The 25,996-nt window shown below is 48.7% G+C and overlaps 1 protein-coding gene across 1 annotated transcript; it reads right to left on the bottom strand.

Moving 5' to 3' along the window:
* Positions 1-430: 430 nt before the first annotated feature.
* Positions 431-24,229, bottom strand: ITM2C (integral membrane protein 2C). The gene is made up of 6 exons (XM_050308207.1): positions 24,075-24,229; positions 10,443-10,580; positions 8,305-8,493; positions 7,912-8,022; positions 4,088-4,238; positions 431-2,832 (listed from the first exon to the last, which is right to left on the bottom strand). The coding sequence occupies exons 1-6, from the start codon at positions 24,186-24,188 to the stop codon at positions 2,741-2,743; spliced, it is 795 nt and encodes a 264-aa protein (XP_050164164.1). The 5' UTR covers positions 24,189-24,229; the 3' UTR covers positions 431-2,740.
* Between the last annotated feature and the right edge of the window lie 1,767 nt (positions 24,230-25,996).

The following is a 25,996-nucleotide window of genomic DNA, read 5'->3' as shown; positions in this document are numbered from 1 at the left end:
TTTAGGTCACATGCAGACAGGCACGTGTCTGTGCAGAAGTCCAGCAGCTGGAGAAGCAAGGCTGAGCACATGGATCAAATGCCCACAAGCCACCCGAAGCAGCAGAGGTATCCTGCTGCTTCACAGACCTCAGCAGCAACCTCCCTACACGGGCTGCCCTTGGGTCAATCAAGGATGGGCAAGGACAGGGGGAGAGTCCTACAGAGCCTGGAGGCATGGGCAGGCTCTCCAGCAGGCTGCTCAGTCATGTCCCCACGAAGCTCTCCCATCTCTGTGGGGAAGAACCTCCCCCCTGCAGCACCTCCCACTGCCCAGCTCCACGATGCCACCGGGCTGGACCCTCCAGGGCAGTCCAGCTGCTGCCTTCCAGGAGCAACAGCTCTGTGGAGGGCATGTGCTTCTCATTTCAAACAAACACACGCTTTACATATCAGAGGTAAAAGATTTTATTATCCCACGGGTTTTTCCTAAGAAGTAAGAGTCCTACCAGACAAGATATACAAAGCATTTTATGTTTTCTTTCTAGACAACTGCATTCTCACCCTATGAAACAGTGACCACATGAGTTCACCTTAAAGAACTGAGGTTTGTCTTTACAGCTGTGGGGTTGCACAGAGTTAGCATATTCAATGACCAGTTAAATCATGCAGAATCAGAAGGAAGGGGAAAAAGGTCTGTATGCTCACCTGAGTGCAGGCTTAGGTTTCTAGAAATGAAGAGAAACGCAGAGCTTAAATTTACCAGTTTGCAGCACTTCCATTAAGTGAACCAATTCTCTGACCCACTTCTTGTCATCTTCTTGGCAGTTAAAGGCTGGGGCAAACAGCAAGTTATCACTGGAAAAACACAATGCTAGAGAAGTAAACACCCCTCTGGCAGTGGGAAACCTTCCTTACCACCCTGCAGGAAGTGCACGTAATTCTTCATTGTACATCAAGCTTAAAGCAGAATGAAACCAATGTGTGTGTCATCCTCTACTACTTAAGAGTTCATGTTTATATAAAAAAATAAATTCTCAGCCTCTAAGGATATACTAATTCTATTGCATTGCATGAGCACTCTGAGATCCTGTTTTGTTTTCACATAATTAACTCATAGTATTACTACTTAAAAGTTCAAAGTATATTCACTTTTTTTTTTGGTTCTGTGGAATTAATGATTGTACTTGCATTTACTTTATCCTTCCTCTTCTAAAACAACAAGCTCATTTCAACAGATGGTGAGCAAGTCCAGATTTGCTGGAAACCAATTAATAAGAATGTGCCAAGTTGAAACTCACCCCATTCTTTCAAGCCAAAAAACTGCCTGCATTTCAAGAACCTAATTAGTTTTAGCTATATTTATGGAAGAGAGGGAAGAATATTTAATTACTCTGCAATTCTTCTGCCTGATGATCAATAGAAATGCAGTTTTGTTCACACAGTTTTTGTGCAGTATATTGATCAGCTGAATCTAGCCTTGTATCAATATCTATATTACAATGGTGCCCGCAGATAATGGGATACACAGCTGGATTATAGTAATTACTATCAAAACAGCTTTCATCAGAAGAGTTATACAAGAAGACACACTCTGTTAAAAAAAAAAAGATTCAAAAAAATCTGCTTCTCCACTTGCCAGTAACTCCCCGTTCTGCTGCTGACGCTTGGTATGTGGGCATGGCAGCCCATCCACACACAGATGGGATCTCGACCGTGCAGGAAGACAGACCTGTGTGAACACAACTCACCCTCTCAAGCACGCAGGGTTGGCCAGGACAGACACGGGGCTCTACCTGCAGCCACAGCCTATAGATGGCACACCAGTGGGGTTTTGGCACCTTGCATTGAAACATACAACCTCTCTTTACTCAGGCAAAGTGACAGTAGATCTGCCCAGGACCCACAGCAGCTGCAACTGTGTGTTAGAGAAAGGGCTACAGAGCCTTGCACTTCACCCTCTGCTTTGTGGCTGGAGAGCAGGGACATGCTGTGTCATTTGTGTCAGTCCCAGCCCTCCCTCACTGCCCCTTGCCCCGTCCTCTTGCTGACCTTGAACACCCTTCAAGACACCTTGCATTGCTCAGCAGGTCACACTCAGCCACATTCAGGAAGAGATGTGGTGACAGGTGAGTGCAGGAGCCAGTCACAAAAACAACACAGAGCAGTGGCTTTCAGGGTTTGAAAATCTGGTCTTCAAGGGGACAGCACACAGCAAGCTGGGACCACCACAGCATGGCTTGGGCAGAAACCTTCCCTCTGCTGAGCTTTCAAATTGCCTCACAACTATTATTTTTTTAAGTGTATCTGGTGACAGATTTTAGGTCATTACATCAGTATCAAAATGGCAATCCTCCCTGTTCATACACACCCTGTCCTGGTGCCAAGGCAGCCTCAGAGCACTATTCCAGCCTGAAACTGCTCAGGCAGGAAAAAAACACCTTTTTCCAGTGCTCCTATTTCTCAGCCCTCCCTTCTACCCAAATCTGCCCCTAAAAGAGATTCCCATCCTGTGGTGTGTGGAAAAAACTGCGTCTACTCCCAGGCTATCTTTGACCACTGTGTAAATTTAAGCCCAGCAAATGTCTCAGGTAGGTAGCAGGGAGAGAAGAGGCCACAGTGGACCCAAGAGGTTAGAGCTGCACAAGCCAGGGGGGAGTATAAAAAGTAGCCAGATTACCATGTCTAAAGAAGGGGCTGAGAGCATGTGTGTGCATGTGTGTGCAAGCAAAGCCACGGAAGGTTACATCTGGAGAGTGGCTTCATGACTTTTGGCAGATAACAGTTTCGACCACAAAAGTGTTTTCAAAGTGACGAATACGGTGGCAGTTTCCAGCCTCACGTCGACTGATACCTAGAAGTGATTTAAAGAGAGGAGAGAGGAGATTCAACAAATGATAACCTCTAGGAACTGAAGCAAGGAGGGGAAGGAAAGCAGATGAGATAAAACTGCTGAACACTGAAATGCAGGAACAACACAGTCCATATGGAAAGCAACGTTATCTGGTCTTAGGAAGAATAACCATGTTCTCTGGGCCACAGTCCTGCATTAAGAGCTGCCATGGGCTGGAAACAGCTGGTTTCAACTGACAGCATCTCAGTATTATATCAGAGACCAGAAAGCCTCAAGAAACCAGCAGAAGCCACAGGCTGGTACAGAGCACAGCCCTGAATGCAGCCAAGGAGGGCTTAAAATAGTCACTTCCCCTCTGGCTGTTTGTATCCCTGCACACACTGATCCTTCTATGGCCTCAGCCCCTATGGAAAGCAAGAAATACTTCCCCATGCCCTTAAACTGCAGAGCCTCAACTCTGGGCAGCTCTGCCAGGCAGCTACTCCGCTCTTACAGCAAACCCAGTGGTGCCCTGATGACAAGCAGGCCTGTGCCAGGGCTCCACGAGACCAGCAGTCAGTGCTCCAGCAGCTGCTGCACATCAGAGCAGCTCCCACTGGGAAAGCACCACGAACTACAGCCATGGTGACTTCTGTACCCTGCAGCTTCCCCAGAGATCCAAATCCAAACTGACTATAGGTTCACGTTTCAGGTGAGCCTTCACACCAGTATCTAAAAACAAATAAGCACAAGTACTGATGTTAAGGAGCTTTTTGCAGCAATATTACCATTTGTGTATAAGATCCATATTGCTGCTTTCCATAAAATCATTTTAACACAGTCCGGTGTCCCCTCTTCATAATGTTTTCCATATTATTAGCAATTAATTAAAGGCAATTTGCAGATTTAATCTGCTCTGAATAGCTGCCATGAAGTGGGAGCCTCCATTAGGGAAATTTCCCAAATGGTTCCCAACAGCACCGCTATTAGTTCAGCCCCAGGAGTCCACATGTAAATGAATTGCTGGCTCCTGCAACCATCCTCCCAGTGTTTCTACCAGGCTGACAGAGAACAGAATCACAGCAGTCGGCGCCATCCACAGCGGCCTCATCCCAGATTCGGGTTTAGACGAACCGGATGGGAAATGCCTCAAAAGCTTACAGCCACAGGGAGACCCCTTCTTGCCATGAAGAGGTGAGCGTGGCTAAATCAGCCAAAATACGATTGCGATGGCGGGGGGGGAGGGAAGCGAGTGAGGAGAAGTCAAGGCTCTCACGTTTCCGCGCGCTCCGCCGCTTCAGCCGGTAGGTCTCCTTGCCGCTGCACAGGCGGTAGATGAAGGAGCCGAGCTGCTCCATGTCACTGACGTGCTCGGTGGCAATCATCTCCTCCTGGATGATGTATGTCTGAGGCAGGTATGTCCCTTTCTGAAACGACACAGTTTCCACCAGAATAAAGTCCAAACACTGCCACATCTCCTCGCTGAGCAGAATTGTCTCGCGCAGAGCGCCAAGGGCAGTCAAACTGCAGAAAATTCACTGCTGGAAGGCTCAAACTCTTCTTTACTGAGGCCAATTAACAGGCTTCCCTGTCTGTGCAGTGAACTGTCCAGTGCACAGGGTACATAAAACAGATTAAATCCACAAGTGGAATGTTCACGTAGGAGATGAAGTCAATGTAGGATCAACCCTGTTATAAACTAACCCAGGTTTTAAAGCAGGATGCACAAAGCTGAAACTCTGAGAGCACAACAAACCCATCTGGAGAGGGATCAAAGCCCAACCAAAATGCCAGGAACTCCACTGAAATGTGCATTTTCCATTAACTTCAAAGGGCAAAACCCAAAACCACCAGCCTTGCTCAGATTCCAACATTTCTGTTTCCTCCCTAGTCCATTCAGCACAGCCACAATGATGTCCTGCCCTTCCTGCACACAGGAACAGGGACTAGAGACAGGCCATGGGCACCACATTCAGAGGAAAAGTGAGCTCTCAGCATACTTCCATTGCCACAGGGACATCCCTGCTGTTGAGGTGGAGGCCACTATGAAGACCAGGGTGATGACTGGGGTGCCTGGTGGGGGGACATGGCAGAAAGCCATGGGGGATGGAAAAATGGGGCACCTGGGAGCACCCCAGGGACAGAGGCCACCTCTTTCCCTGGAGGAAAGAGAGCGGCTCAGCCCTAGAGAATCTCTGCACGCTGATTCCCAGGTTCTCAGGGCATTTTGTATCTCTGGGCATCGCTGTGGCAACAACCAGCTGTGTTACCAATGCTGCTTGGGCCGGGGGGCACTTGGGAGCAGACTAGATGGTAACTAGGCCATGAAGCAAAGACTCACTTCTGGTCCCTTGTGCTTAAGGAAATCAAAGAAAAAAAAGAATTGTCAGACCTGAGGCCAATATAAGTATAATCAAGGTGAAAAACAAGGAACAGCAGCACCACTTCAAATACAACCTCCAGTTTCCACCCCAGGACTGGTTATCTCCACAGTGACATACCCATAAACACACTATCTGAACTTGCTGTTGTGCTTCTGGGCTGGCACAGCCTACTGGGTCAATAAAGCTGTCCCCTAACACTGCAGGATTAGACTATTAGTGGAAGTTTGTACTACACTAACACAACAGTTCTGCAAGAAATTGAATTATTGATTCTCGGGGGGAGAAGGCAGGAGAGGCCATGCGATACGTGCAGTTACTGGCAGGAGCTGTCATGAAACAGCCAGGGCTGGGGAACAGCATTTTTCACATCCATGACCCAGCAAGAGGGCTTAGAGAGACAGACACATGCACACAATCCAGTTTCTTCACTGTTTTGGATTGAAATAGCTGTGGCAGGAGAGGTGGGAGTCACCACTCCCCCTTGTGCGACAAGGACGATACCTTCAATTCCCTGCCAAGAATTTTGAGAAAGCTAAAGCTCTGAGCATCTTGTGTTCTGCAAAGGGTATGGATCATCCATCATTTAACTGGGTCACCTCCAACTTCCTGCTGCTGCACGGGGGAGCATCCCTCCATCCTTTTATCTCAGACACTGATCAGGCTTGTGCACTGAACTGTCACACCTGTACAGAATAAAGCCTGCAAGAAGCAGCAGAGCTGCCATTTACAGGCATAAAATCAGACAGAAGAGGCCTGGTAATGCATACATTAGGGTCTGAGTGAGGTCTGGCACAGCTATTCCCATACACAGCAGGGATTGCAGAGCAGGCACAGGGCACATTGCAGCCACACTGCAAAGGGGCACCCTGGCACGAGGCTGCCCAGGGAGGAAAGGGCAGAGGACAGGCACCAACCCCCTGTGCTGCCCCAGCCTGCTGGAGGAAAACACCAGTAAGTATTATTTGCTGGACAGAGGTTTGACCTGACAAACAGGACTGCAGTCACTGAAAAGTTCCAAAAACTTTCATCTGAAAAGTGGTCTCATTCCTTAGGGACTTGACTGGATTCAGAGATGCAAAGAATGCTAAAGTCTCCAAGTCCAAGGACCAACACAGCTCATCCAAAATCCAAACAGGAGCACTTCTGAGCAGCAGGACAAGTCATAAAGGTCATGAAGAGCCCCGCAGCAGGAAGGAATTTGACCTCTCTGCCTGACCAGCAAGGCCCTACCTATGGCCATGAAGATCACACGCTCGTAGGATGATTTAGCTGGGCAGGGACCTGAGGGCTTTATCCCATCTGGTTTTGAAAAACTTCAAGGATTTCAAGGAGGCAGCATAACCTCCCTGGGCAACCTGTTCTACTACTTCACTGTCCTCATGGTGAAAAATGTTTTCTGAGCTCAACAGCAACCTACACATTTTAAAACAATGTCTCTAAGGTGCATGTTAAAACCTCCACAGACAGATTGGATACCTGTCCATCTTAATAATCAGGAAGTTATTTAAATCCACACCTGCTTTGGGCTCTTCAAGTGCATAAGAACATTTTATTTGTTATCCCCTTTTTAAATTCAATGATCATGCATCATTTTCATTGACTATGAGTTCGTATCTGTTATTTTAGGATGTGAGCAGCATTCCCAATCTCTCAGGGGTTTTTCTGTCATCTTGTGTAATCCTGCCTTTTCCATTTCCCTCTGCCCCAGGGACTGGTCACCTGCCATGGTCAGAAGCTGTGACAGGTTTGGAGGGAGTTGGAGGTAAATGTGTTTTGTACCCCAGCAGGGTTTCCAGCGCATTTGCCAGATGGTCACAGTGCATGAAACTGTGAGGACTGTTAGGAAACAAACTGGGAGTTTGACAAGGACTGGAGATCAGGCATCTCTCCAGGCATATCCGCTTGTCTCTGAGCTTAACCCCTCCAGAGTTCATTACATCACTTGTAGCAGCAAGCGAGCAAAGGGAATTTAAGAAAGAGTTCCATTTGGTTTTTTTCCCTTTCTTTTAAACAGACCTTCGCAGAATGGATAAAAGACCCAGGCTCAGTGCCTTGCTTTACCCGTGGGAAGACTAAGACAGACATGTACCCTCTACAGTCTGAAAAATCCTGTGCTTTCTTCCTGCTGTTAAGATTAAGGAGTCTTCCATTTTAAGAGAGCTGCTTTCAGTCACTGCAATGGCAGCACAGGCTTAGGAACTGAACAAAACCACCGGTGCTAAACCACTTAGTGCTGGCTGTGAGCACAACTGCATGAGCCCATGTCCGGTGCTGCAGCTCCAGCACAGCAGGGAGAGCAGCACAGATTCCCCCACCCCACAAAAAGGTGACAGCTGAAGGCCTGTTACTCCCCAGAGGACACAAAGATCTGCAAATGGCAAACCACAGCGGTAACCACGGCAAGAGTGAAAGGAGGAAATTTTTCCTTTTTTCCCCCCTTGATTCCTACAATAAGTGAACGCCACAGTGAAAGAATCACAGCTTCTCTGTCTCTCCCTGCTCAGGTTGATCATCACGCCAGTGTTACTGTGCTGTCCGCAAAATTAGTATTTCAGCTAAACCTGCTGAAGCCTTCACTCTCCATGCAGACTCAGTTCTGTCAGGGCCAAGGCTAACTTGCTCAGATACAGCAGTTCTGATTTCCCACGGGCTTCCAGCTGGCACCCATGAGCCAACTGAAGGAAAGCATGCAAAACAAGCAGGACTGCAGCTGTACCTTCACGTTGACCAGCAGCTCCCACAGGTTGCGAGGAGGCATCACGATGGTGGTGTTCAGCTCGATGACGTAGCATTTATCCAGCATTATGTCATGGTAAGCTGTCAGGCCCTGCGTTCCAAGCACAGAAATCAAGGAATTGAGCCCTTTGCAATGAAACGTGACTGTGAAAACAGGTGAAGGGAGGGAATTCAGGGAACACAGGAAACTGCTTTAAACAAACCTGTCCAAGGACCTCCCTACCGAGCAAGACAAACCAAGAGTGCCTTGGGGTGGGAGGGCAGCTCATTAATATCACCATATATGTATGTGACAACAGTGACAGCACCAGCCCACAACCACGGCGCTGGTGCACCCAGCTCAGCCCCATGCTATGCCCCCAGAGCTCCTTACTCTCTGGAAATCGTGGATGATATCCGCAGGGTCACTCCCTCCAAACTGGGGCACTGGGACGTTGATTTGCTCGTAGTTCTCCTCAAGGTAAATCTTGACGTCTTCGTGCAGCTCCAGCTGCCCTTTGAACGGCGAGTACAGCGAGTCTTCGTACAGGACACCGCAGTGGAACACGCTCTCACGGGGCAGCTGTGGGGACAACACCCAGGCAGGGGTTCAACACTGCCACCCCCCACACCCAGCTACAGCAAACACGGGAAGAAATGCATCCCTCCCTCTGGTAAAACACTCTGGGTGAAACAGATGCTTGAAGGTATTCCAAGATCAGTCTTCTTACCAGAAAACATCCCTGATCAGGACAGTGCAAAACACCCTTGTGAAATGACCACGTCTCACTTCATGCTAGCCAGGTCCAAAAGGAATAAAGAACTGCCTTTGGGATTTCACAAGAAGTAATTCAGAAAGGGAAACTGACAGCCTGCAGGCTCTTAAATTTCCTAAACAGATTGTTCATGTGCCTCCATAGCCATGGCTTCCAGTAACTGCATTTTTCTACACAAGGCGTATAAGGCAGGGGGGAGCAGAACATAATAGCTAAAGGCACTTGTAGCTTGGATGTGGCAAATGCAGCAGAACAAATTGGCTTTGTCTCACAGCAAAACAGGAACTGCTGCTCTCTGAGCAACCTGTCTAGTGAAACGTGTTCCTGCCCATGACAGTGCAGTTGGAACTAGATGATCTTTAAGGTTCCTTCCAACCCAAACCATTCTGTGATTCTCCAGAAACACAAGGTATGGGCAAAAAAGCTAATGCAGAGTGAGTGATCAAGTCAGAGCATGAGGATCCCCAGGAACAAGCAGCAGCCATGAGAGACTGAGACATGAAGGCCCCATTGCCTCAATCTCCAAAGCATCCCTGATCATGCTGAATGGACTTTCCCACATGACTGGATAAAAGCTGCCACTTGGTATCACAGACAGGCAGCTGGGGTGACAGCAGGTGGCCCCAGGTGGGCTGATGGGCGTCTCTCAGAGCCGTGCACCATGGTCCAAGGAGGGTTATTGACTGGGGGATGGACTGAGCACTGTCTATAACTGGGTTGATAACTTTCTCTCAGTGCCAGGGCTTCTTCTCACAAAGAAGTGGCTGAACCAAAAGCTGTGATCACAGTGACACAGCAGTGTGTGCCAGGGCAGAGCAGCCCTACAGCTGTCACAGCGTTTCCAGATCAGGTATAAATGGGAATGGGTAATAAAGCACTGATGAGTCTTGAAACAAACACTGCAAATTAATTTGACAGCAAGGAAATTTATGGAGAGAGGAGTATACAAAAAGGCTACATTGCTGAGAGGGTAAGTGCTGGTTACAGAGATGAAGGCAGCAGCCGTCCTGGGAGAACTCATTCACTAACTGCCACTCCACAGCAGAACAAGGGCTTCAGTGCAAATCAGTACTTTGGGGCTTCTTGGCTACACTCTCAGCAAGCCAGAGCTCAGCAGTTTGCTCCTTAAAAAGCAGCTCTGCCCTGCCTCATTCCCTCTGTTCTGACCCATCACAATGCTGCCAGCCCAGCGCCACAGCCAAGCCAGGCTTTGCCGAGACTATGGGGCAGAAAAGGTGCTGAATTTAATGGAGGTCGAGTGCTCATGTTCTGTACCATCTCCCACTTACTTTTTACTTCTCTGCTTGCTTTATTAATAGCAGCACCTATTTTTGGTACACCTACGGAGTTTTGCTGTGCTAAAGCCTACAAAGCCTACTGCAAAAAGCTGTTCCTTTGCCTGTACTCTCCCTTGCCCTCTCCAGGCTTGCTCTCCTCTCACAACAAGCCATGGTTTCAGACTGCCTACCCCTGATTGCAGTGACTAGGTTTAAAATGTAGAACTGGCAGGATATTTTTATGGAGTTAAAAAAAAAAGGGGGGCAAAACAAAGCCACAAGGGAGGGGAAGAAGAGAATTTCTGGAATCTTTCAGACCGCCCTTCCTGGCAGTGGGGATGGAGGTGAGCCACTACCACTTTAGAAATGCCTTATCTGTGCAGGACAGCAAAACCCAGCACCACCTCTTCCAAAGGCTGGAGCAGCTTGTCTGGCTGCTCAGGCTGATGAGCCAAAAGCCCTTCCCAGCTCTCTCCTACCTGGGTGATGAAGAAGTATCTGTAGACGTACATCGATGCGAAGACCAGGCCCAGGAGCAGCACGAGGAGGCCCATGGTCAGGTAACACACCCCGCTGAGCGACGACCTCCGGCCCTGCACGGCGGGAGCCGGCTCCTCCTGCCAGGAGAAAACACAGCACTGTCACCTGCTGCTGCAAGGGGGCAGAAAAACAACTGCCTTCAATGCAAAGGCCACACACTGTGGTGTGCAGTGAAGAGAGGCAGTGTCTGGCAAAACAACTTCACATCTGGCAACAGCAAAACACTAGTGCTCTTTGGCCCCCCTCCCCGCTCCAGTATCTAAATCAATATATATCTATATATAAACATATCTGTGTGACAACATACACACATATATGTATACTCTGCTCCCCAGTGACTGCTCAGAACAAAGCCAGGCTTTGTTTCAGTGGGGGATAAAGATTTAGGAAAAAAAAAAGAAAAGAAAATCAGGAACTAAGAGTTCCTGGCTACTGAATTTATGTATTTATACTCAAAAAGTTTTGTTGAAATGCCGCCACTTTTGGCAGAATCTCTCATAGGAAATTTTGGGGGTGGAAATTATTGGTCCCAGAGAGGTGCTTCCTGGCCCTGCTGGGGTGAGCTGACACACCTAGATGTGCTGATCTCCACTTTCAAGCATATTCCAGCACACCTTCCAGGAATATGGACAAAACATCAAAATAAAACACATCTGTCCTTTATAGAGTGCAGCCCAATTCATACAGACAGTAACCAGCTCACCTTGTTAACAGCCCTGAAAAATGAGGGCCTTGCAAAGGTAGGGTTATTTCCTGGGAGACCACTCACCCCAACCTATGATGCTCTTGTTTTCACTACCAAAATAACCCTTCAAAACGTTAAGCAGGAGGATGTAAGGCCTTTCAGAAGCAGATGAAAGAAGTTGGTTCAGAGATGCCCCAGTTTCCACACAGAAAGCTGCCCTCAGCTGAGCAGGCAGGAAGGGGAGAGAGGCACCAGAGACAGTTCTTGCAGATTAACTCTCTCTGTGCAGTTCAGAGACGTGTCTGATTGGAAAGACACTCTCCATGGCTAGTCAGAGACCGGTATGAACAGCAGGAACAGTGAACAACAGTTTTAACAGTGAGCAACAGTCCCTCATTTCTAAGATCCAGCACTCCTTAAAGGAAGAGATGTTTCTCCAGGGTACCGTGGCCAAAACCCTGTGGGTGCTGAAGCTCCAAGGGGAGATGACCCACAGCACCTCTACTCACTGCCAGCTCCCTGCACTGAAGAGCCAATGTAATTAGTTTGCTGCTGCTCTTCCAGCAAATAAAGGGATGAGCAAGCTGAAAAATATCATATTTTAGGTTTACTTCCAATCTTTCCCTTTCTCTCCTTCTCCAGACAAGGGGCAGCAACTGTGACAAGCCACAAAGAACAGAATAAAAGAAGCAAAAAAATCTCATTACTAGAGGAAGTTTAAAGGCTCTCTGACATGAACTGCTAGGACACGAAAGTCATGCTAGATGTCAAGTGTTTCGCAAGAACAGCTTTCCCAGACACTTGTCATCAGAGAAAGTGTGCAGTGTGGGTGAAGAGGAACGAAATATCTCCTGCTACTGACAGCGAAGCAAGGCTGAGAAAATGTTTAATGCTCTGCAAGTGAACCCATCCAAAAGGTGCCAGGTTGTTGTGATCACTGGCTCACTGCTCTCTTCCTCAGTGAGCTGCAAGTGCTGGCTCCAGGGAGGGCTTGGAGAGAGGGTTCGTGAGGACACAGCAACTCAAAGGGGTAAAAACCAGTCCCACTAAAAGAAGGTGTGTTTGCAGAATGGTAGGGAGGGGGAGAATAAGCCCTCCATGATTTAGTATTTGCTAAAGCAGCTCTTTGTTCTTTGCACAACCAAAGACACGGAGATATCCCTCCTCTCACTGCCAAAGGAGATGAGTTCCGCTCCCTACAAAACATTTCTGGCTTCAGGAAAAATGCCCAAGCTTTGTGTTTTGGGAGAAGGTGGGAGAAGCAAAGCAGAGCTTTGCCCTGGGAGAAGTTATTAGACACTAGTGGGGAAAAAAAATCTCAAACAAAAACTCAAATTCTGAGGGAGGAAAGAAAATATCAACAGCAAGCATTCTGATGGAGCAGAAATTAAGGCAGTGAGGTTACAAATGCCACCAGTCAGGCCAAGAGGAACAGTTAACCACAGTCCTGCAAAATACTGCACAAAAATCATCTGGGAAACCCTCACTAAGGTATGCATCTCCACCCCCAGCCCAGCAGACGAAAGGGCCACCAGCCTTTGTCACTATAAGTAAATTACAATTTAAAAGCAGCTATGTTAGTCTGAGCCTCTGCTCCAGGCTGGAGGTGTTCTCAGTGCTGACAGCCATCACACAACCTGCTTTAACAGCACTTCACCCAGGATAACAAATCTCCACCAGGTTGGAAAAATCCAAGAAGCTTCTTCCACAGGCTGCTGCCCTGCTCATGCCCCAACACACCTCCTTCCCATAGGATCACTTGGAGGCTCTGGCAGCAGTGACGATCTCCAGGAATGCTGGTGGGGGGGAAAAGAGTCAGATTTGGCAGCAGGGTTTTGCTGAAGAGCAGATCGTGCCCTCAAGTCATGCATGGACAAAAATCAAAATACTAACACACAGAAATGCTGTGTTACCAGATGTTTAACAATATTCCAGAATAATTCGTTAACCAGACACACTGCTTGCAACAAGCCATTCTACTAATTTTCTGCCTTGATCAAGCCTGGGGTTTTTTTGGTCAAGAAGAACAGCAAAGGTTGAGGTCAAAACAATCCCTGGGTAGAGGCAAGGGCAAGTATTTCAGCTGGGCAAATGTGCCTTCCTCTTTTCATAGTTTTAAACACAACATGACAACAGATGGGCATATTTCACACAAAAATCAACATTAGGCCCTCCCTCCCCTCTCTGGGCTGTGCAGAAGACAAACATTCATTTGCTTCTCCATGAATGAACAGATGGAAAAGCAACAGCGGTGGCACAGTGTCCACAAACAAGACACTACAGATGTGCACATGGGGAGGATGCACAGACAGATCCACAGCTCTGCAGAGTAACCCACTCTTCACTACAGGGCAGGAAAACGCTGCCACTCCACGCAATGATCCTTCCTTTGCTCCCTTTTTCTTGGCACCACCACATGCTTCACTGATGGCACAGGCAGTGGAAGCTGCCACTTTGCTGACCCTACAGAAAGGGCTGGGCCAGCTCCCTTTCCAGTGGAGAAACTGCAAGAGGCAGAGAGCACAGCACCTTCCCCTGTGCAACCAGCTCGCTCTTCCTCTGCATAGGCAATGGGGGAAAGCACCCATCTCTCAAAGATGTGGGTCCACAGCTTGGTTTTTTTTCGCCAGGCATTGTCCTGCTAATACTTCATCCCACTGGGAAGAGACAGAGGCAGCTCCACACACAAGCCTGAGCAAGCAGACATGCTGACTTGGCTCCAGCTTGCAGGCACGATTGCTTTCAGACACTCAACTCCGCGCCCGGCAGCAGACAGGATGCTGGAGTAGAGAAAGGAATTCCTTCCCCTGGATAAAACAGGCACTTCACTACGACTCAGTGTCCTGCTGGTTCACAGGAACAGAGCACAGGTAGCACATACCCAGATGGCAGAGGTTGGAGTGATGCTACAGACCATTTGGTAGAGAAGGCTTGAAAGTAGCCCGAGGGGGAAAAAAGGACTAATTCAGTCTTTGCGGATTTTCTTCAGAATTTCTGGTCTTTGTCAGGACATGATGAAAATGGTTGGTGTCCTGTCACCCCTACTTGGCACTGAATCACTGTGGAACATCTCTCCTACAAGGGGGTGGGGGACAGAAGCCTGGCTGTGCTATAGAGGCACAATGTCTGCTCCAAGGCATGGAAATCAAGTTCAAAGGGCCCAGTCAGTCAGAGAGGGGAAACCACCAAGAGCTGCCAGGCACTGCTGAGGGCACCTCCTGCCGAGCAAACCCTCCTGGCCTCATGGCACCAAGCCTTGGGACACACACCACCAGCAGCAGCTGCTGGCAACAACCATATCCGGGAAGGTGTGGCCTTTGATATTTGTCATTAGTACAGCAGGAGGTTGTAAAAATAGAAACTTGACTTTATTGCTCCTCCATCACCCTTGCTGAAGACAGCAGAAGTGAGAAAATTAGAGGTGTCATGTCATGCTTTGATCCTTCCCAACTCACACCCTGCCTCAGCACAGATGGGCTCAGCTCTCGGCCTTTTTCTGCTTCTTCAGCTTTGGAAACAGCTCCAAGTCCTCCACACACCATTTCTGAAAAAGGCAGGTTTGAAATCTTTCATTTTAGGTTTAGCAGGGCCTGACAAACAGGGACAAGCACCTTAAATATACACCCCCAACCGGAAAAGAAGCATGGGATGACTAAAAATAGTAGATGTGATCTTTGATGACTGACAAACGAGGAGAGAAAGGCGACGCAGAGCAATGCGATGCAAAGGGATGTGGTTTGGAGAGGATGCTCTCTGAAAGGCAGTAAAGTATGTCATCCCTCTCTGGGACCTTGCTGGTTTCAAGGAAGCAGCAGCCTGAGCTCTCAATGTTAGATGTACTGACAGAACTACAGGCACTGCCACGGCTTCCTCAAAGGATGCTGGCTCAAAACTTAGGAAACCCACATCAGAAAATGTAACTTAACGTGCTGTTTTTCTCATTTCTGGTACCCAAAGGCCAATACGGACCATGGGAAAAGAAAAAAATCAGTTCAACGTCTCTAACTCCAGCAAGTCTCATATTTACAGCAAAATCAGTTACTGCTTTACAAAATGTAAGGACTTGCAACAATGGCACCTCCACTGACTGCAGGTAGAAAAACCCCACAGCCAACTGCTGGAAAATTGCAGTGCTGCCACAGCTGGTATAAGCTGGAATGAATGACCTCTCCTCCCATGTGCTGGCTTGGCTTGGAGGTCACCTCTTGGGAAAGTGACTCCCAACTCTGCACCAACACAGACTGCTCTTCCTGCACACAAAGCAAAGCCTTCTCATCCACCTACCCCACAGGCAGCACCCCTACTACCTGCAGGTGCTTACTGCCACTACTGTGCTCCATAAAAAGCACTGGAGACTTGGTGGGATAAATTGTAGGGTGAAGAAATCCAGACTTGTCTCTCAGAGACAGCTACTCCCACACTTAGGAGTTCAGACACAGGGGGACTCAGGGATGGCCAGAGCGAGCTGGGATGGCCAGCCAGGGTTCCAGACTTGAAGCCCTTGCCAAGCCAGCACTTTGGAAATGGAAAGTGAGGGACTACACACAAGGAAAAGGCAGACAAAGGAAGACAAGGGAAATGAACAGAGAGAGACAAAACATCACAGCAAAGGCAGTTCATCCTGGCATCCACCAAAGCACCTCCCACACTCCAAAATAGGTTCTTTTGCCAGATGAACAAAAAATGAGCCCTGTCCTCAAGAACAGCTATGCTTGGAGAGAGGAGAGGGAGCAAAATGAGGAGAAATACCAGGTGGTACCAAGAAGGAAGGAGTGCCTGTGCCAACGCCCTGGCAGAGCCACAGGGGCAAAGACAGACCTCTGAAGGATCCCACACCTGGAAGGGTCTTTCCATGCTGAAGAGCATTTCTGGTGCTCTAGGTCAGGAAAGAAAACAACATGTTCATGCATGGACAGAGAGAAATACACACACACACACATATATATATATATGGCACACAGTTTCCAAGGCAACCAAAGTCCCAGTATTTGAGCAGTGCTTGTGCAGGCCTTCCACGGAGAATACAACTGATGGTTTTTGGACTCAAAAGATGCCTGGAAGCAAAAAAAAAAAAAAAAAAAAAACCACAACAAAAAACCAACCCAAACCTGTAATTAAGAGACTATCACAGCCAAAGGCAAAAAGGTTGCAGTAAATGAATCTAATCACACCTTTAAATGACACCATAGCACATGACTACCAACAAAGCCACCTGCCTCAGGAGTCACTTTGCAGCACTGGAAATTAGAATATCAAAACAAACCACTAGCTAATTAAACCCCCCCAGCTTTGTTGCTATATGACAAAGACAGCAGGGTGTTAAAAACACAGCCTAGCATGTGGGACCTCAGCACTCAGTGATCATGTTTTCCTCCTCCCTCATCAGCAAGAGAAGCATAAATCCCCCTTTCTTCTCCTTTTTCCATCTCCTTCTGGAACTAAGGGGCTCTTTCTCCCCCGCTCTTTGCACAGGGGTGAGGAATTCATTTCCATACATTTTTTAAATTTTTTTTTTTTTGGCAGAGGCACAATAACTTCCAGTTGGAATGATTCCAGCCTCCCTCTCCTCTTTCCCAGGAGTAAAACCATTTAAACCATTAGCAGAGCCAACAAAGCCCCTTGTAAAAATACGGCTATTCTTACCAGGCACATGGTTAAAGCCATGTCACACTGAACAGAAAGGCAAGCAGAGAGAAAACAAACAGCTGTTGTGAAGTGGCAAAAAAACAACCCAACCTGGGCATTTAGCAGCCTGACTGCCAAAATACAGAGTCTGATAAACACAGCCTGATTTCCAGAAATCCAACAACACTCACTGAGACGACGGGGAAAATCAGTCCCTGCCACGGAGCAGCTCCAACATCCCAGCTAAAAGGCTCTGGAGCACCTGGGAAGAAGGAAGGAGCAAGTACAGCCATGTGAAGACAGGGTTGTTTGGGTTTTTTTGCACCCCTGAAGTGGGAGGGGACATTAAAACAATGGGAATTTTCCCTAGGAGAAGAATGGAAGTTAAGCTTTGGCCTTGGGTCTCAAAACCATTAAAGCCATTAAAGACAAAAGGCAGCTCAGGCAAGAGCAAAGCAGAGTGGCTGCTCTGGGAATAGGGAAAGCTCTTAAATCGAGAAGCGGGAGAAGTTAAAGAGAGACTGGATTCAAAGGTAAAGACATATTCAAGTGGGCAGACACCTGACTCCTTAAAAGACCTTTAACAAACGCCAAAAATACTGAAGAACACTGAGGCAAGGACATGCCAACAGTTTTCAGCTTTTTCCTGGTGTAGCTGAGTCTTCCTTCTCCTCCCAGGTAAAGGGAAGAGAAGCTGCTACCAAAACCAGTCTGTTTGCTTCTACCTTCATGCGTGGCCTGGGAAGAAGCAGCCCCACCAAAGGGACGAGCTGTCCCATGGCATGACAGTGAAATGCTACCCATTTCCCCAGACTAAAACCATACAATTGCTCCAACATCAAACAAACCCACCTTCCAACCCGTAAAAGCCACCCAGGGAGCCCTGGGCACAAGCCAAGAGAGCTGGAGGCTGATTTTGCAAGAGATGCAAAGGATTAGGTGCTGTCTCAATGCATTTGAAAGCAGAAAACGTGACAAGGAAAAGACACATGAAAAGATTTCACACCATTTCACCCGCAGTTTTTCACTATCAGTAATGGCTTTGGATCCTGATGAAGCACCAGAGCAGAACAACAGCTGGGCACAGGACTCCCTTGAACACCACTACTATGCCCTAACCACTGCTTCCCCCAGGGAGCTCCATGTCTGGAAGGTTTTGGGGTGCAAAAAAAATTACAGCAGCCACATCTGAGCTTCTGCAGTCAGGCAGGCAGAGAGGGTCAAATTAACCGTGTTGGGTCCCACCAAGAGCAAGCCAAGAACTGCTGATGTGGCCATGGCCAGTTAAGCCATCACTGTCCCACCTCACTCTTCCTCTAGATGTGACTGATTCCCAAAAGGCTGTTAGAAAGGAGGACATGGCCATGCTCAAGATACTTATGAGCTGGAACAGCCAAGCGATTGCCTTCTGCTGGTTCTTCAGACAAGAGAATGAATCACAGCCATAAACCTGTACCGTTCACCGAGCAGAGAGGTCAGAATCCAGAGTTTCCTGGAGTTCAAGCTGAATCATCTTAACAAGGAACCAGAATTCAGGTTCAGGCATTTGCCTCTTCCCTGAAAATCAGGACTTACACAGTGTCACACCATAAAATGAAGTCAGTGCTCCCTTTCAGAACACTTGACAGTGATTATCTCTCCCAGCAACAGCGTAGGAAAACTCTGACAGTCAATCTACACTTAAAAATTCACCACAAAGAAATGGTGTCTAGTTTAACAACAGCAAGAGAGAGGAGGCAAATTTACCCTTCTCTTTGTTGTTCAAACTGACTTCAAAGGTAGGGCATCGAGTGCAGAGAGATGAGTTAAAAAACCCAACACCCTCACACTGTCCTCCCTCAGACGGCAACACTGGCATTAAAAAACCCAAAACATGCTGAGGCTCCCACACATCACTCGGGAAGAAAATACCTGTCCAGAAGTGAAAATGCCTGTTCCATCTCCTGTAAACCTGTTAATGAGCAAAGATTTAGTAGCACAAAACACCTCATCCTCCTTAGATGCTCCATCTCTCCAGACCTGGCCAGAGTGCTCAGCTTTCCTCCTCTGAGCAGCCACACACACCTGCCAGGCCACCTCTCCCCAGACAGCCAGCAAGCAGCAAGGTGCAACAACAGGGTGAAACCAGAACTGCCTGATCACTGCACAGCACAGGGCTCCTGCCAGTTGAGCATGGCAGGCTCCTTCCTACAGATGGGACACAGCAGTGTATGCAGCAAAGCTTATGTCTTGTACTTGTTTTTGGTTCATCGGTACACTTTGGAACTCTGCTTTTTAAAGGTATTCCTTGGTTTTCTGTGTTTTGTCAAAAAAACCCCAAACCAACAAATGTTGTGCCCAAAGGGGGTGAACAAAACAGGTTCTTCCCATGTAAAAAACCCCTTTATGCAAAGCTGCACTGGCCTTGGCTCTCCCCCAGCTTTGGAAGAACACTCACCTCTAGACAGACATTACAAGTTTCTCCGTCTCCAGCTCTTCAGTCTACATCTCTCTGGTGAAAGACAGCTCCATGTTTCAAAATTCAATTGCATTTATAACATTTCTGCTCAGAATAGACATTCTCTGTGCTAATCCCTCCGCCAGTTTTAGCCAGATCCTTTGTCATGCTCAGCTGAAATATCAAATATTCATGTCCAGAGTCTGTTAAGATACTCAAGTCTAGTATTTCATTAGACCAGATCCTGTAAGGTCCAGAGACTTTTTTTTTTTCCTTTTTCCTCTGCTTCCAAGGCATCCCCAAACCACAGAGGACCAAGAACCAATGACAATGCTTGTTTTTAAGCTGACAACTCCATACAGGACACAAAAAGAAGTCATCACTTTAGCCCACACGGATACAGGAGGGTTGGGCAAAGGCCAGGAATACCTTCTGTTACAGGAGGCTGCTTCTTGAACTTAGGATCTGCCATATTCAGACCCCTAAATCAAGCCCTTGACATTGTGAGAACACCTACAGCTCGGGCACATCAAGCCTGGACTCAAGCCTGCAAACATGTCAATGAGCTTAATCCATCCACTTTGCTGCCAGCTTGTCTTAGTCCTTCTTTCTGAATTTACAGCTTGCTTTGTGAAAAAGCCTGTTTAAAAGACTTTTCCTCACATCCCCTTCCCTTGCCATCTGTCCTCCACCTCACAGCATCCTGCAAGAAAGATGCTCACAAAACCCAGCACTGTATTAGCAGGGCAGCTTCCACAAGCCAGCGTGACTCTGCTTCACGTGCCCAGCAAGAGCCACTGCTCCCCCACCTGCCACTTGTGCTGGAATCCAGCTCTGGAGCATCACTGTTCATGATGCACCGGTACCCCTGGGAAGGCCAGCAGTGGCACTGCTGCTTGCCCTGCTCCGATCTGCTGTCCCCATGGAGCACTCATCCTCCTGGGCTTGCTCAGGCGGGTGCAAACCAGTCCCAGCTCACTGAGCCTGCCAAAGAGCAGGGACACAGCAACAACCCCAGCATCAAGACACTGTCTCTGCTAAGAGCTCCACATCCACAGCAGCCCTGCTCCTTGCTGGGGAGTTCTGCAGTGGCAGTCACAGCAAAGAGACCTTCCTGGGCACCAGAAGGGCAAATGCCCTTCAGGGAAAACGCTCCCCATGAGTTTCAGGGCTTTCTCCTGCTATTTCTACTAAACAGAGCAACCTCACTCAGTGTGGGAGCTGCTGCTGCAGCAGCCCCAGCCTGGCAGCAAAGAGGAGGGAGGGTGGCCCTGCAGCCAGGAGGCTGAGACACCCACCAGACTGAGGTGCAGCCTACAAAGAGACCACACAGAGAGACAGAAGGGTTGGATGGATCCAGCGCCAGGCAGCAAGGAGATCCTTGTGGGAAACTTTTCCATACAACCAGGAAGGGTGTGATCCAAAGACCACCGAGTCTTGTCAAGTCTTTGGAAATGCACAGATGGGATGAAAGGCACAAAACCAAAGCCTGGTATTGCCACAACCAACCAAGAGCAGAACATCAGTCGCACCCAGGAGACACCACTGCGTGCCTATGAGCCACTGCCAAGGTGTTTTCAAGGGGCTTGTCAGGCCTGTAGGTATGGAAAGAGCTCTCCCAGTCTCCTGCTTCACCCATAAAGCCCTTCTCTCCCACCAGCCAGACCTGAGCCACGGTCTGAGCCAACACTGTCCTGCCCTCGATGTTCATCCTGCTGGCGAGCTGGAGACAAGCGCAGCTGCACGTGCTGTCTCAGCACAGCCTTTCCCAGAGGCAGGACAACAGGTTTTGCTCTCTACTTACCCCCCCAAAAGGTTTCTGTGAAAGCAGCCCCTGGATCACACTGATTCCCACGGACTGTGAACCACGATCCACCCTGGGCCAGCAGCACAGAGCGCTGGGCAGAGCCCGCTGTCGGTGTGTGCTAAGCACTGATGAGGGGGATGAGTGCTTATCATTTACACCTGGTGAAGCAGAAGATTTTAATGAAACCCCTTCTCCTCTGGCTCTTGCACTGTCTCTGATGAGTAACCTGCTTGTGTTAGAGGGGTTCACAAGAAATCAGCCAAAAAACCCCAACTCCAAACCAAATTCTGACTGGAGAGGCTCCAGCCATCGGTTTTACTTGGTTGCTGTGGATTTCAACATTCATCACAATTGCAAGGACCATACTTTCCAGAGCAGTTAAAGACCCAGGGTATGCATTTATTTCCATTTCAGACTGTAAATCTGGAGTTCAATCAAAACTCAGTGAATACTGCTCTGCATCTGAAAAAAACAATTTTCCAGTGAACACAACAAATTATTGTCCTGGCTGCATAACCTCAAACTGCCTTCTGCTCAAGGCTGCTACATCCCTGCAGCTCTGCTAATGACAACAAGACTTTCTTTTATAAGCCCTTAAAATGTTGCAACAGCTTCAAAATTATGTGGATTTTTCTGACAAGAGTTTAAATTGCATATTCTCTGCAATTCAAACTGAGCTGCACAGGGGAGAAACAAGGCTCAGCACATGCAATCCTGTTGTCAGACTCCTCACCTACTACTTTTCAGGACACATTAGCATCACAGACATCTTCCTGCTGCCGCATCTTTGCATTCACGGAGCACTTGCCAAAATTCACAGGCTGTGGAAGCTGCCCCTGAATCATTTCCCAGCTCTGGCTCCTATCACTGGGATTGAAGTTATGAGATCAAAGAGGAAAGGAATGCAGAGCATCTTGTTTGCATGTCACCAATGCCATTTTGCTGCAAGGCAGCTGGAGACACACAGAGACAGAATTTATTGGCAGCACGAGGGCGAGCATGGCAAGAAAACCTGGCTATGGAGAAACCAACCCACCAGTTGGGGTTGGTTTTTCCAAACAGCCCCTCAGTCCAGCTACGTATAAACTACACCAAAGAATCCAGTGCCATAACCTGAAAAACAGCATCAGGAAAAGGCCACCTGATGTCAGTGGATGTGCTGCTCCCTGGACACTCTCATGCTGCACTGACTTACTGCAAACCACTCCTGCCCTTATTTCATGGGCCTTGTGTTGATGTTCATACATGTCTGCCTGCTGGAATTAAGAGACTGTTGAGGAGTCTTTGTTCTAAATCCATGTTTTTAAGTTCCTTTGTAGCTCATGTGGGCTTAAAAGAACACCACCATGCCTCCCAGGAGTCAGAGAAAGGCCCAAGGCAACAAAAAGAACCCCAAATTTATGATTTGCTACCTAAGCCAATTTCATTCATCTGGCAAGACCTGAATCAGAATAATTTTGATTGCTGGAATCTGGCAGCACTAATGATAGAAATAAGCTTCTGTTACTTTTATTTTATTACTTTTTAAACTCCTTTTCTCACAGTGCTCATGAGAAGAAGACAAATCCTGCCTGAACTCATGCAGGATCAGCAGAAGAACCAAGTTCCCAACTGAAGAAATGGTTTAATGGCAGAATGAGCTGGAAGTCCAGTGTGATAGTCAACTTCCAGGGCTGGACATCAAAGGCAGGAAAAAACCTACCACCTTGGTTTATAATTAGGCAATATAAAGTCAGGAAATCACTACGAGGTCACAGCTGGCCACGTTCCCCCATTACAGGTCTCTATACAGCTCCTATGTGTTAGATTAATAGATGCAACCATGACAGGCTGAGCACATTCAGACTCTGACAGCACAGCCAGACCTGTGAGCACATCCGTGCCTGAGAGATCATAAGGATGTGACTCCCTGAACTCTGCAGAACTGAGCAGTCTCCTGAAACCCCTGCTGAAGAGCAGCTCTCCTGGACTGGTAATTCCCACTCACTCAGAGAGGCATATGAGGATGGACACTCTGCACTGCTGCAGGAACAGAGCAGAACTGCAGCTCCCCCACCATTTTTTGAGTTAGGGAGATGGTTGGGTTCAATAAATGATCAAACTGCACACACATCCCGAAGCATTTATGAGGAATACAGAAACGCCATTTAAGTCTCCTCCTCTGAAATGGAAGCACCATAACAAGGCAGACTTTATGCTGTGGGTCAGGCCTGTCTCAGGACAACACCCTCACACTACATGGTGTGGTATTTACCCGTGGGTCCACCCTGGCAGCAGAGCTGGCAAGCTGGGGGGGTTCTCTGGCACAAGAGACTCCAGAAACAGTCAACTCCCAGCCAAACACAACAGTGCCCATTTCACCTTCCAGTCCTCGAGGGGCACTGGCTGTACCGCCCCTGGCACGTGTCCAGCGCTGCCAGCAGCACCTGCCCGTGACTCACAGTCTGGATAGGACTCACACAACTCCAGCCCAAGGCCCCAGTCACGCTCTGCACCTGCAAGGGATGCCCAGCACCTTCAATCCCTTTAAGCCTGTCAGGATCCCAGCCTCCACAGGCATGAGTGCCCGTTCCCCTCTCTCACCCACCACCTGAAGCCAGCAGAGCAGCTCAACATCACCATGTCAACTCCCATCTGCAAAGCATCTAGAGAGCTGTGTGCGCTCTGAGCCCCTTGCTTCTCATCATCCTCCAGCACCATCCGCTTTGCTCCTCTTGCCTCTTCTCCATGCCAGCCCTAAGCCTCCAGAGATGTTAGAATTTGGAATCCACCCATGTATGACCAATTCCAAATATAACTCCCCGAGGCTGAACCACCCAGAGGGATGAGTTCTGATGCCACTCTCCACACCGACCATTCGTGCTTAAGGATGGCAGCGGCGCCGCTGCCCTGCCCCATCCCCTGCCCACTTCTCCAAACTCCGTCTGCCCACGAACCCCCTCCTTGGACCGGTCACCTGTCCCTGTGCCTCCCGCACCGGCCCCACGCACACCGCCGCTCCCCCCCGCCCCACTCACGGCGCCCGGGGGCAGCAGCACCGCGCCCGCCGCGCCATCGCCCCCCGCCGCCTTCTCCTTCTCCTTGTCCGGCTTGAGCGCCGCCGGCGGCTGCTGCACGCCGATCTTCACCATGGCCCCGCTCCGCCGCCGCCCGCGCCGCCGGCCCCGGCCCCGGCCCCGCCCCGCCCCGGGGAGGAACCGCGCCGAGCCCGCCCCCGGCACCGCCCGCGGCACCGCCGGGCACGCCCGCCCATGGGGACGGGGACGGCCTGGCTGAACCCCGCGATTAAGGACCTGCTTGCCAGCAGCAGCACCCCGGGGCCGCCCCCTCCTCGCCCCCCGGAGCCACGGCCGGTCCTCACTGGGACAGCCTTCGGTGCGGGACACAGCGGGTGCAGCGGCACCCCCCGAACGACGGCATTAGAGGACTGATTAGAGCCACTGGCACTGCTGAAATCACGCCAGCAGAGAGGAGAAAACAAAATAAAACAAAACAAATAAAACTAAGCAACCCTCCCACACACACACCCCCAAGCCTGAAGGTGCATCAGCCTGGAGCAGATGCACACAAAGAGCAGAAGTTACTCTGGGGAAATCTCCGAAAACCCAGCTGCTGTTTGCTTCAAGAATCTGTGAGCGCTCAGGTGGTCTCTCCCCCAGGGTCAGCTCTGGGCAGCAGAACAGATGAATTACCTTCACCATGGGGACAGGGTTCTAGAAAATGCCCTGTCTGACAGAAGCAGAGCATGGCATGCAGAAGGGAATTTGGGGGAGTTGCTTTTGTGCCACTGATTCTGGTCTTGTGCCACTGGATGCCAGCTGTGAAGCAGAATTATGTCTGTGGACATGAAGGCTCTCTGAACAGCAGGAACCAAGGCTAAAGAACACATGTGGACAGTTTTGTTAAGGTAACAAAATGGGAAAAAACATGTTAACAAAACCCTCTCTGTCAGCCACCGGTAGTAAGAGAAGTAGCAAACTTATGAGTGGATAAACACAGCAATACCCTTACATTGATTCGGTCCCCTTAAACACAGTACTTATTTATAATAAAGCCATTATGAGCATTTTCTTTTGATCCAGAAGGATTCATTAAGTACTGAGTAGTTTACATCATGTTTTGAACTAACCCATTGATAAATTAGTGCTAAATTTTATTTGCAAAAGGCATCTTTGGCAGGGATTCAATGTTGACTCACAACAACAATTGCTCACAGTGCTGACTTGCCACTGTTCAATATTTGGAGCCCTGTGGGTCCTCCCAGCATCCCAACCTGTGAGTAAAAGTTACACTGGGATTGCAAGTTTTATCTCACACAGAGATAAGGGGCTGCACTTTCCAAATGCCCAGAAGAGGAACAAAGGAGCAGAAATCCTTGTGCCCCAGTCCTCTTGATCCACCAGGTTATCCTGCTTTCTACCCTCTTGGGCACTCTCAGGCACAGACTGGGCCCTGCCTTTTTTAGGTGGTTTGACTACAGCTCTTTGCACGAGGAACTGTGTTTGCTGTGTTACCTCCTTTGTCTCCAGTCCAGTGGTCCACTGGGCAGCTCTCACCCCACAGAGAGGAAATCTAAAGCCAGGATGCAGCTGGAGAAAAGTGATAAACAATCTTTCAGTACATCTGATAAACAGCAGAGAAGCCTGACATGAAAATCATCAGTTTACAGGCAGAAGTTGTAGAAAGTTGGGGTTTGTTCTTTCCATTTGTGGCAAACATGCCTCCAACCCCCCATCCCCAATCAGTCAGTCTGTGGGACTGGTGGGACAACCCTGCAGTCAGGAGAGCAAAGAATCCTCTGCTGATATTTAGGTCATTTGTGACAGAGACTGAGAGAAGTAAGCACAAAGCTCCTGACAGAACTAGTCTACTGATTTTCTCAGAGGACTGAAAGGCAGCATCACACCATGCAAAGCCAGCAGCACAGCACCAGGCAGCA

The sequence above is a fragment of the Myiozetetes cayanensis genome, unplaced genomic scaffold (genome assembly GCF_022539395.1).
Source record: "Myiozetetes cayanensis isolate MyiCay16 unplaced genomic scaffold, myiCay2020 scf13, whole genome shotgun sequence".
Classification (NCBI taxonomy): Eukaryota; Metazoa; Chordata; class Aves; order Passeriformes; family Tyrannidae; genus Myiozetetes; species Myiozetetes cayanensis.
Note: the sequence above shows the minus strand (reverse complement) of the source record. Positions and strands in the feature narration are given on the sequence as shown.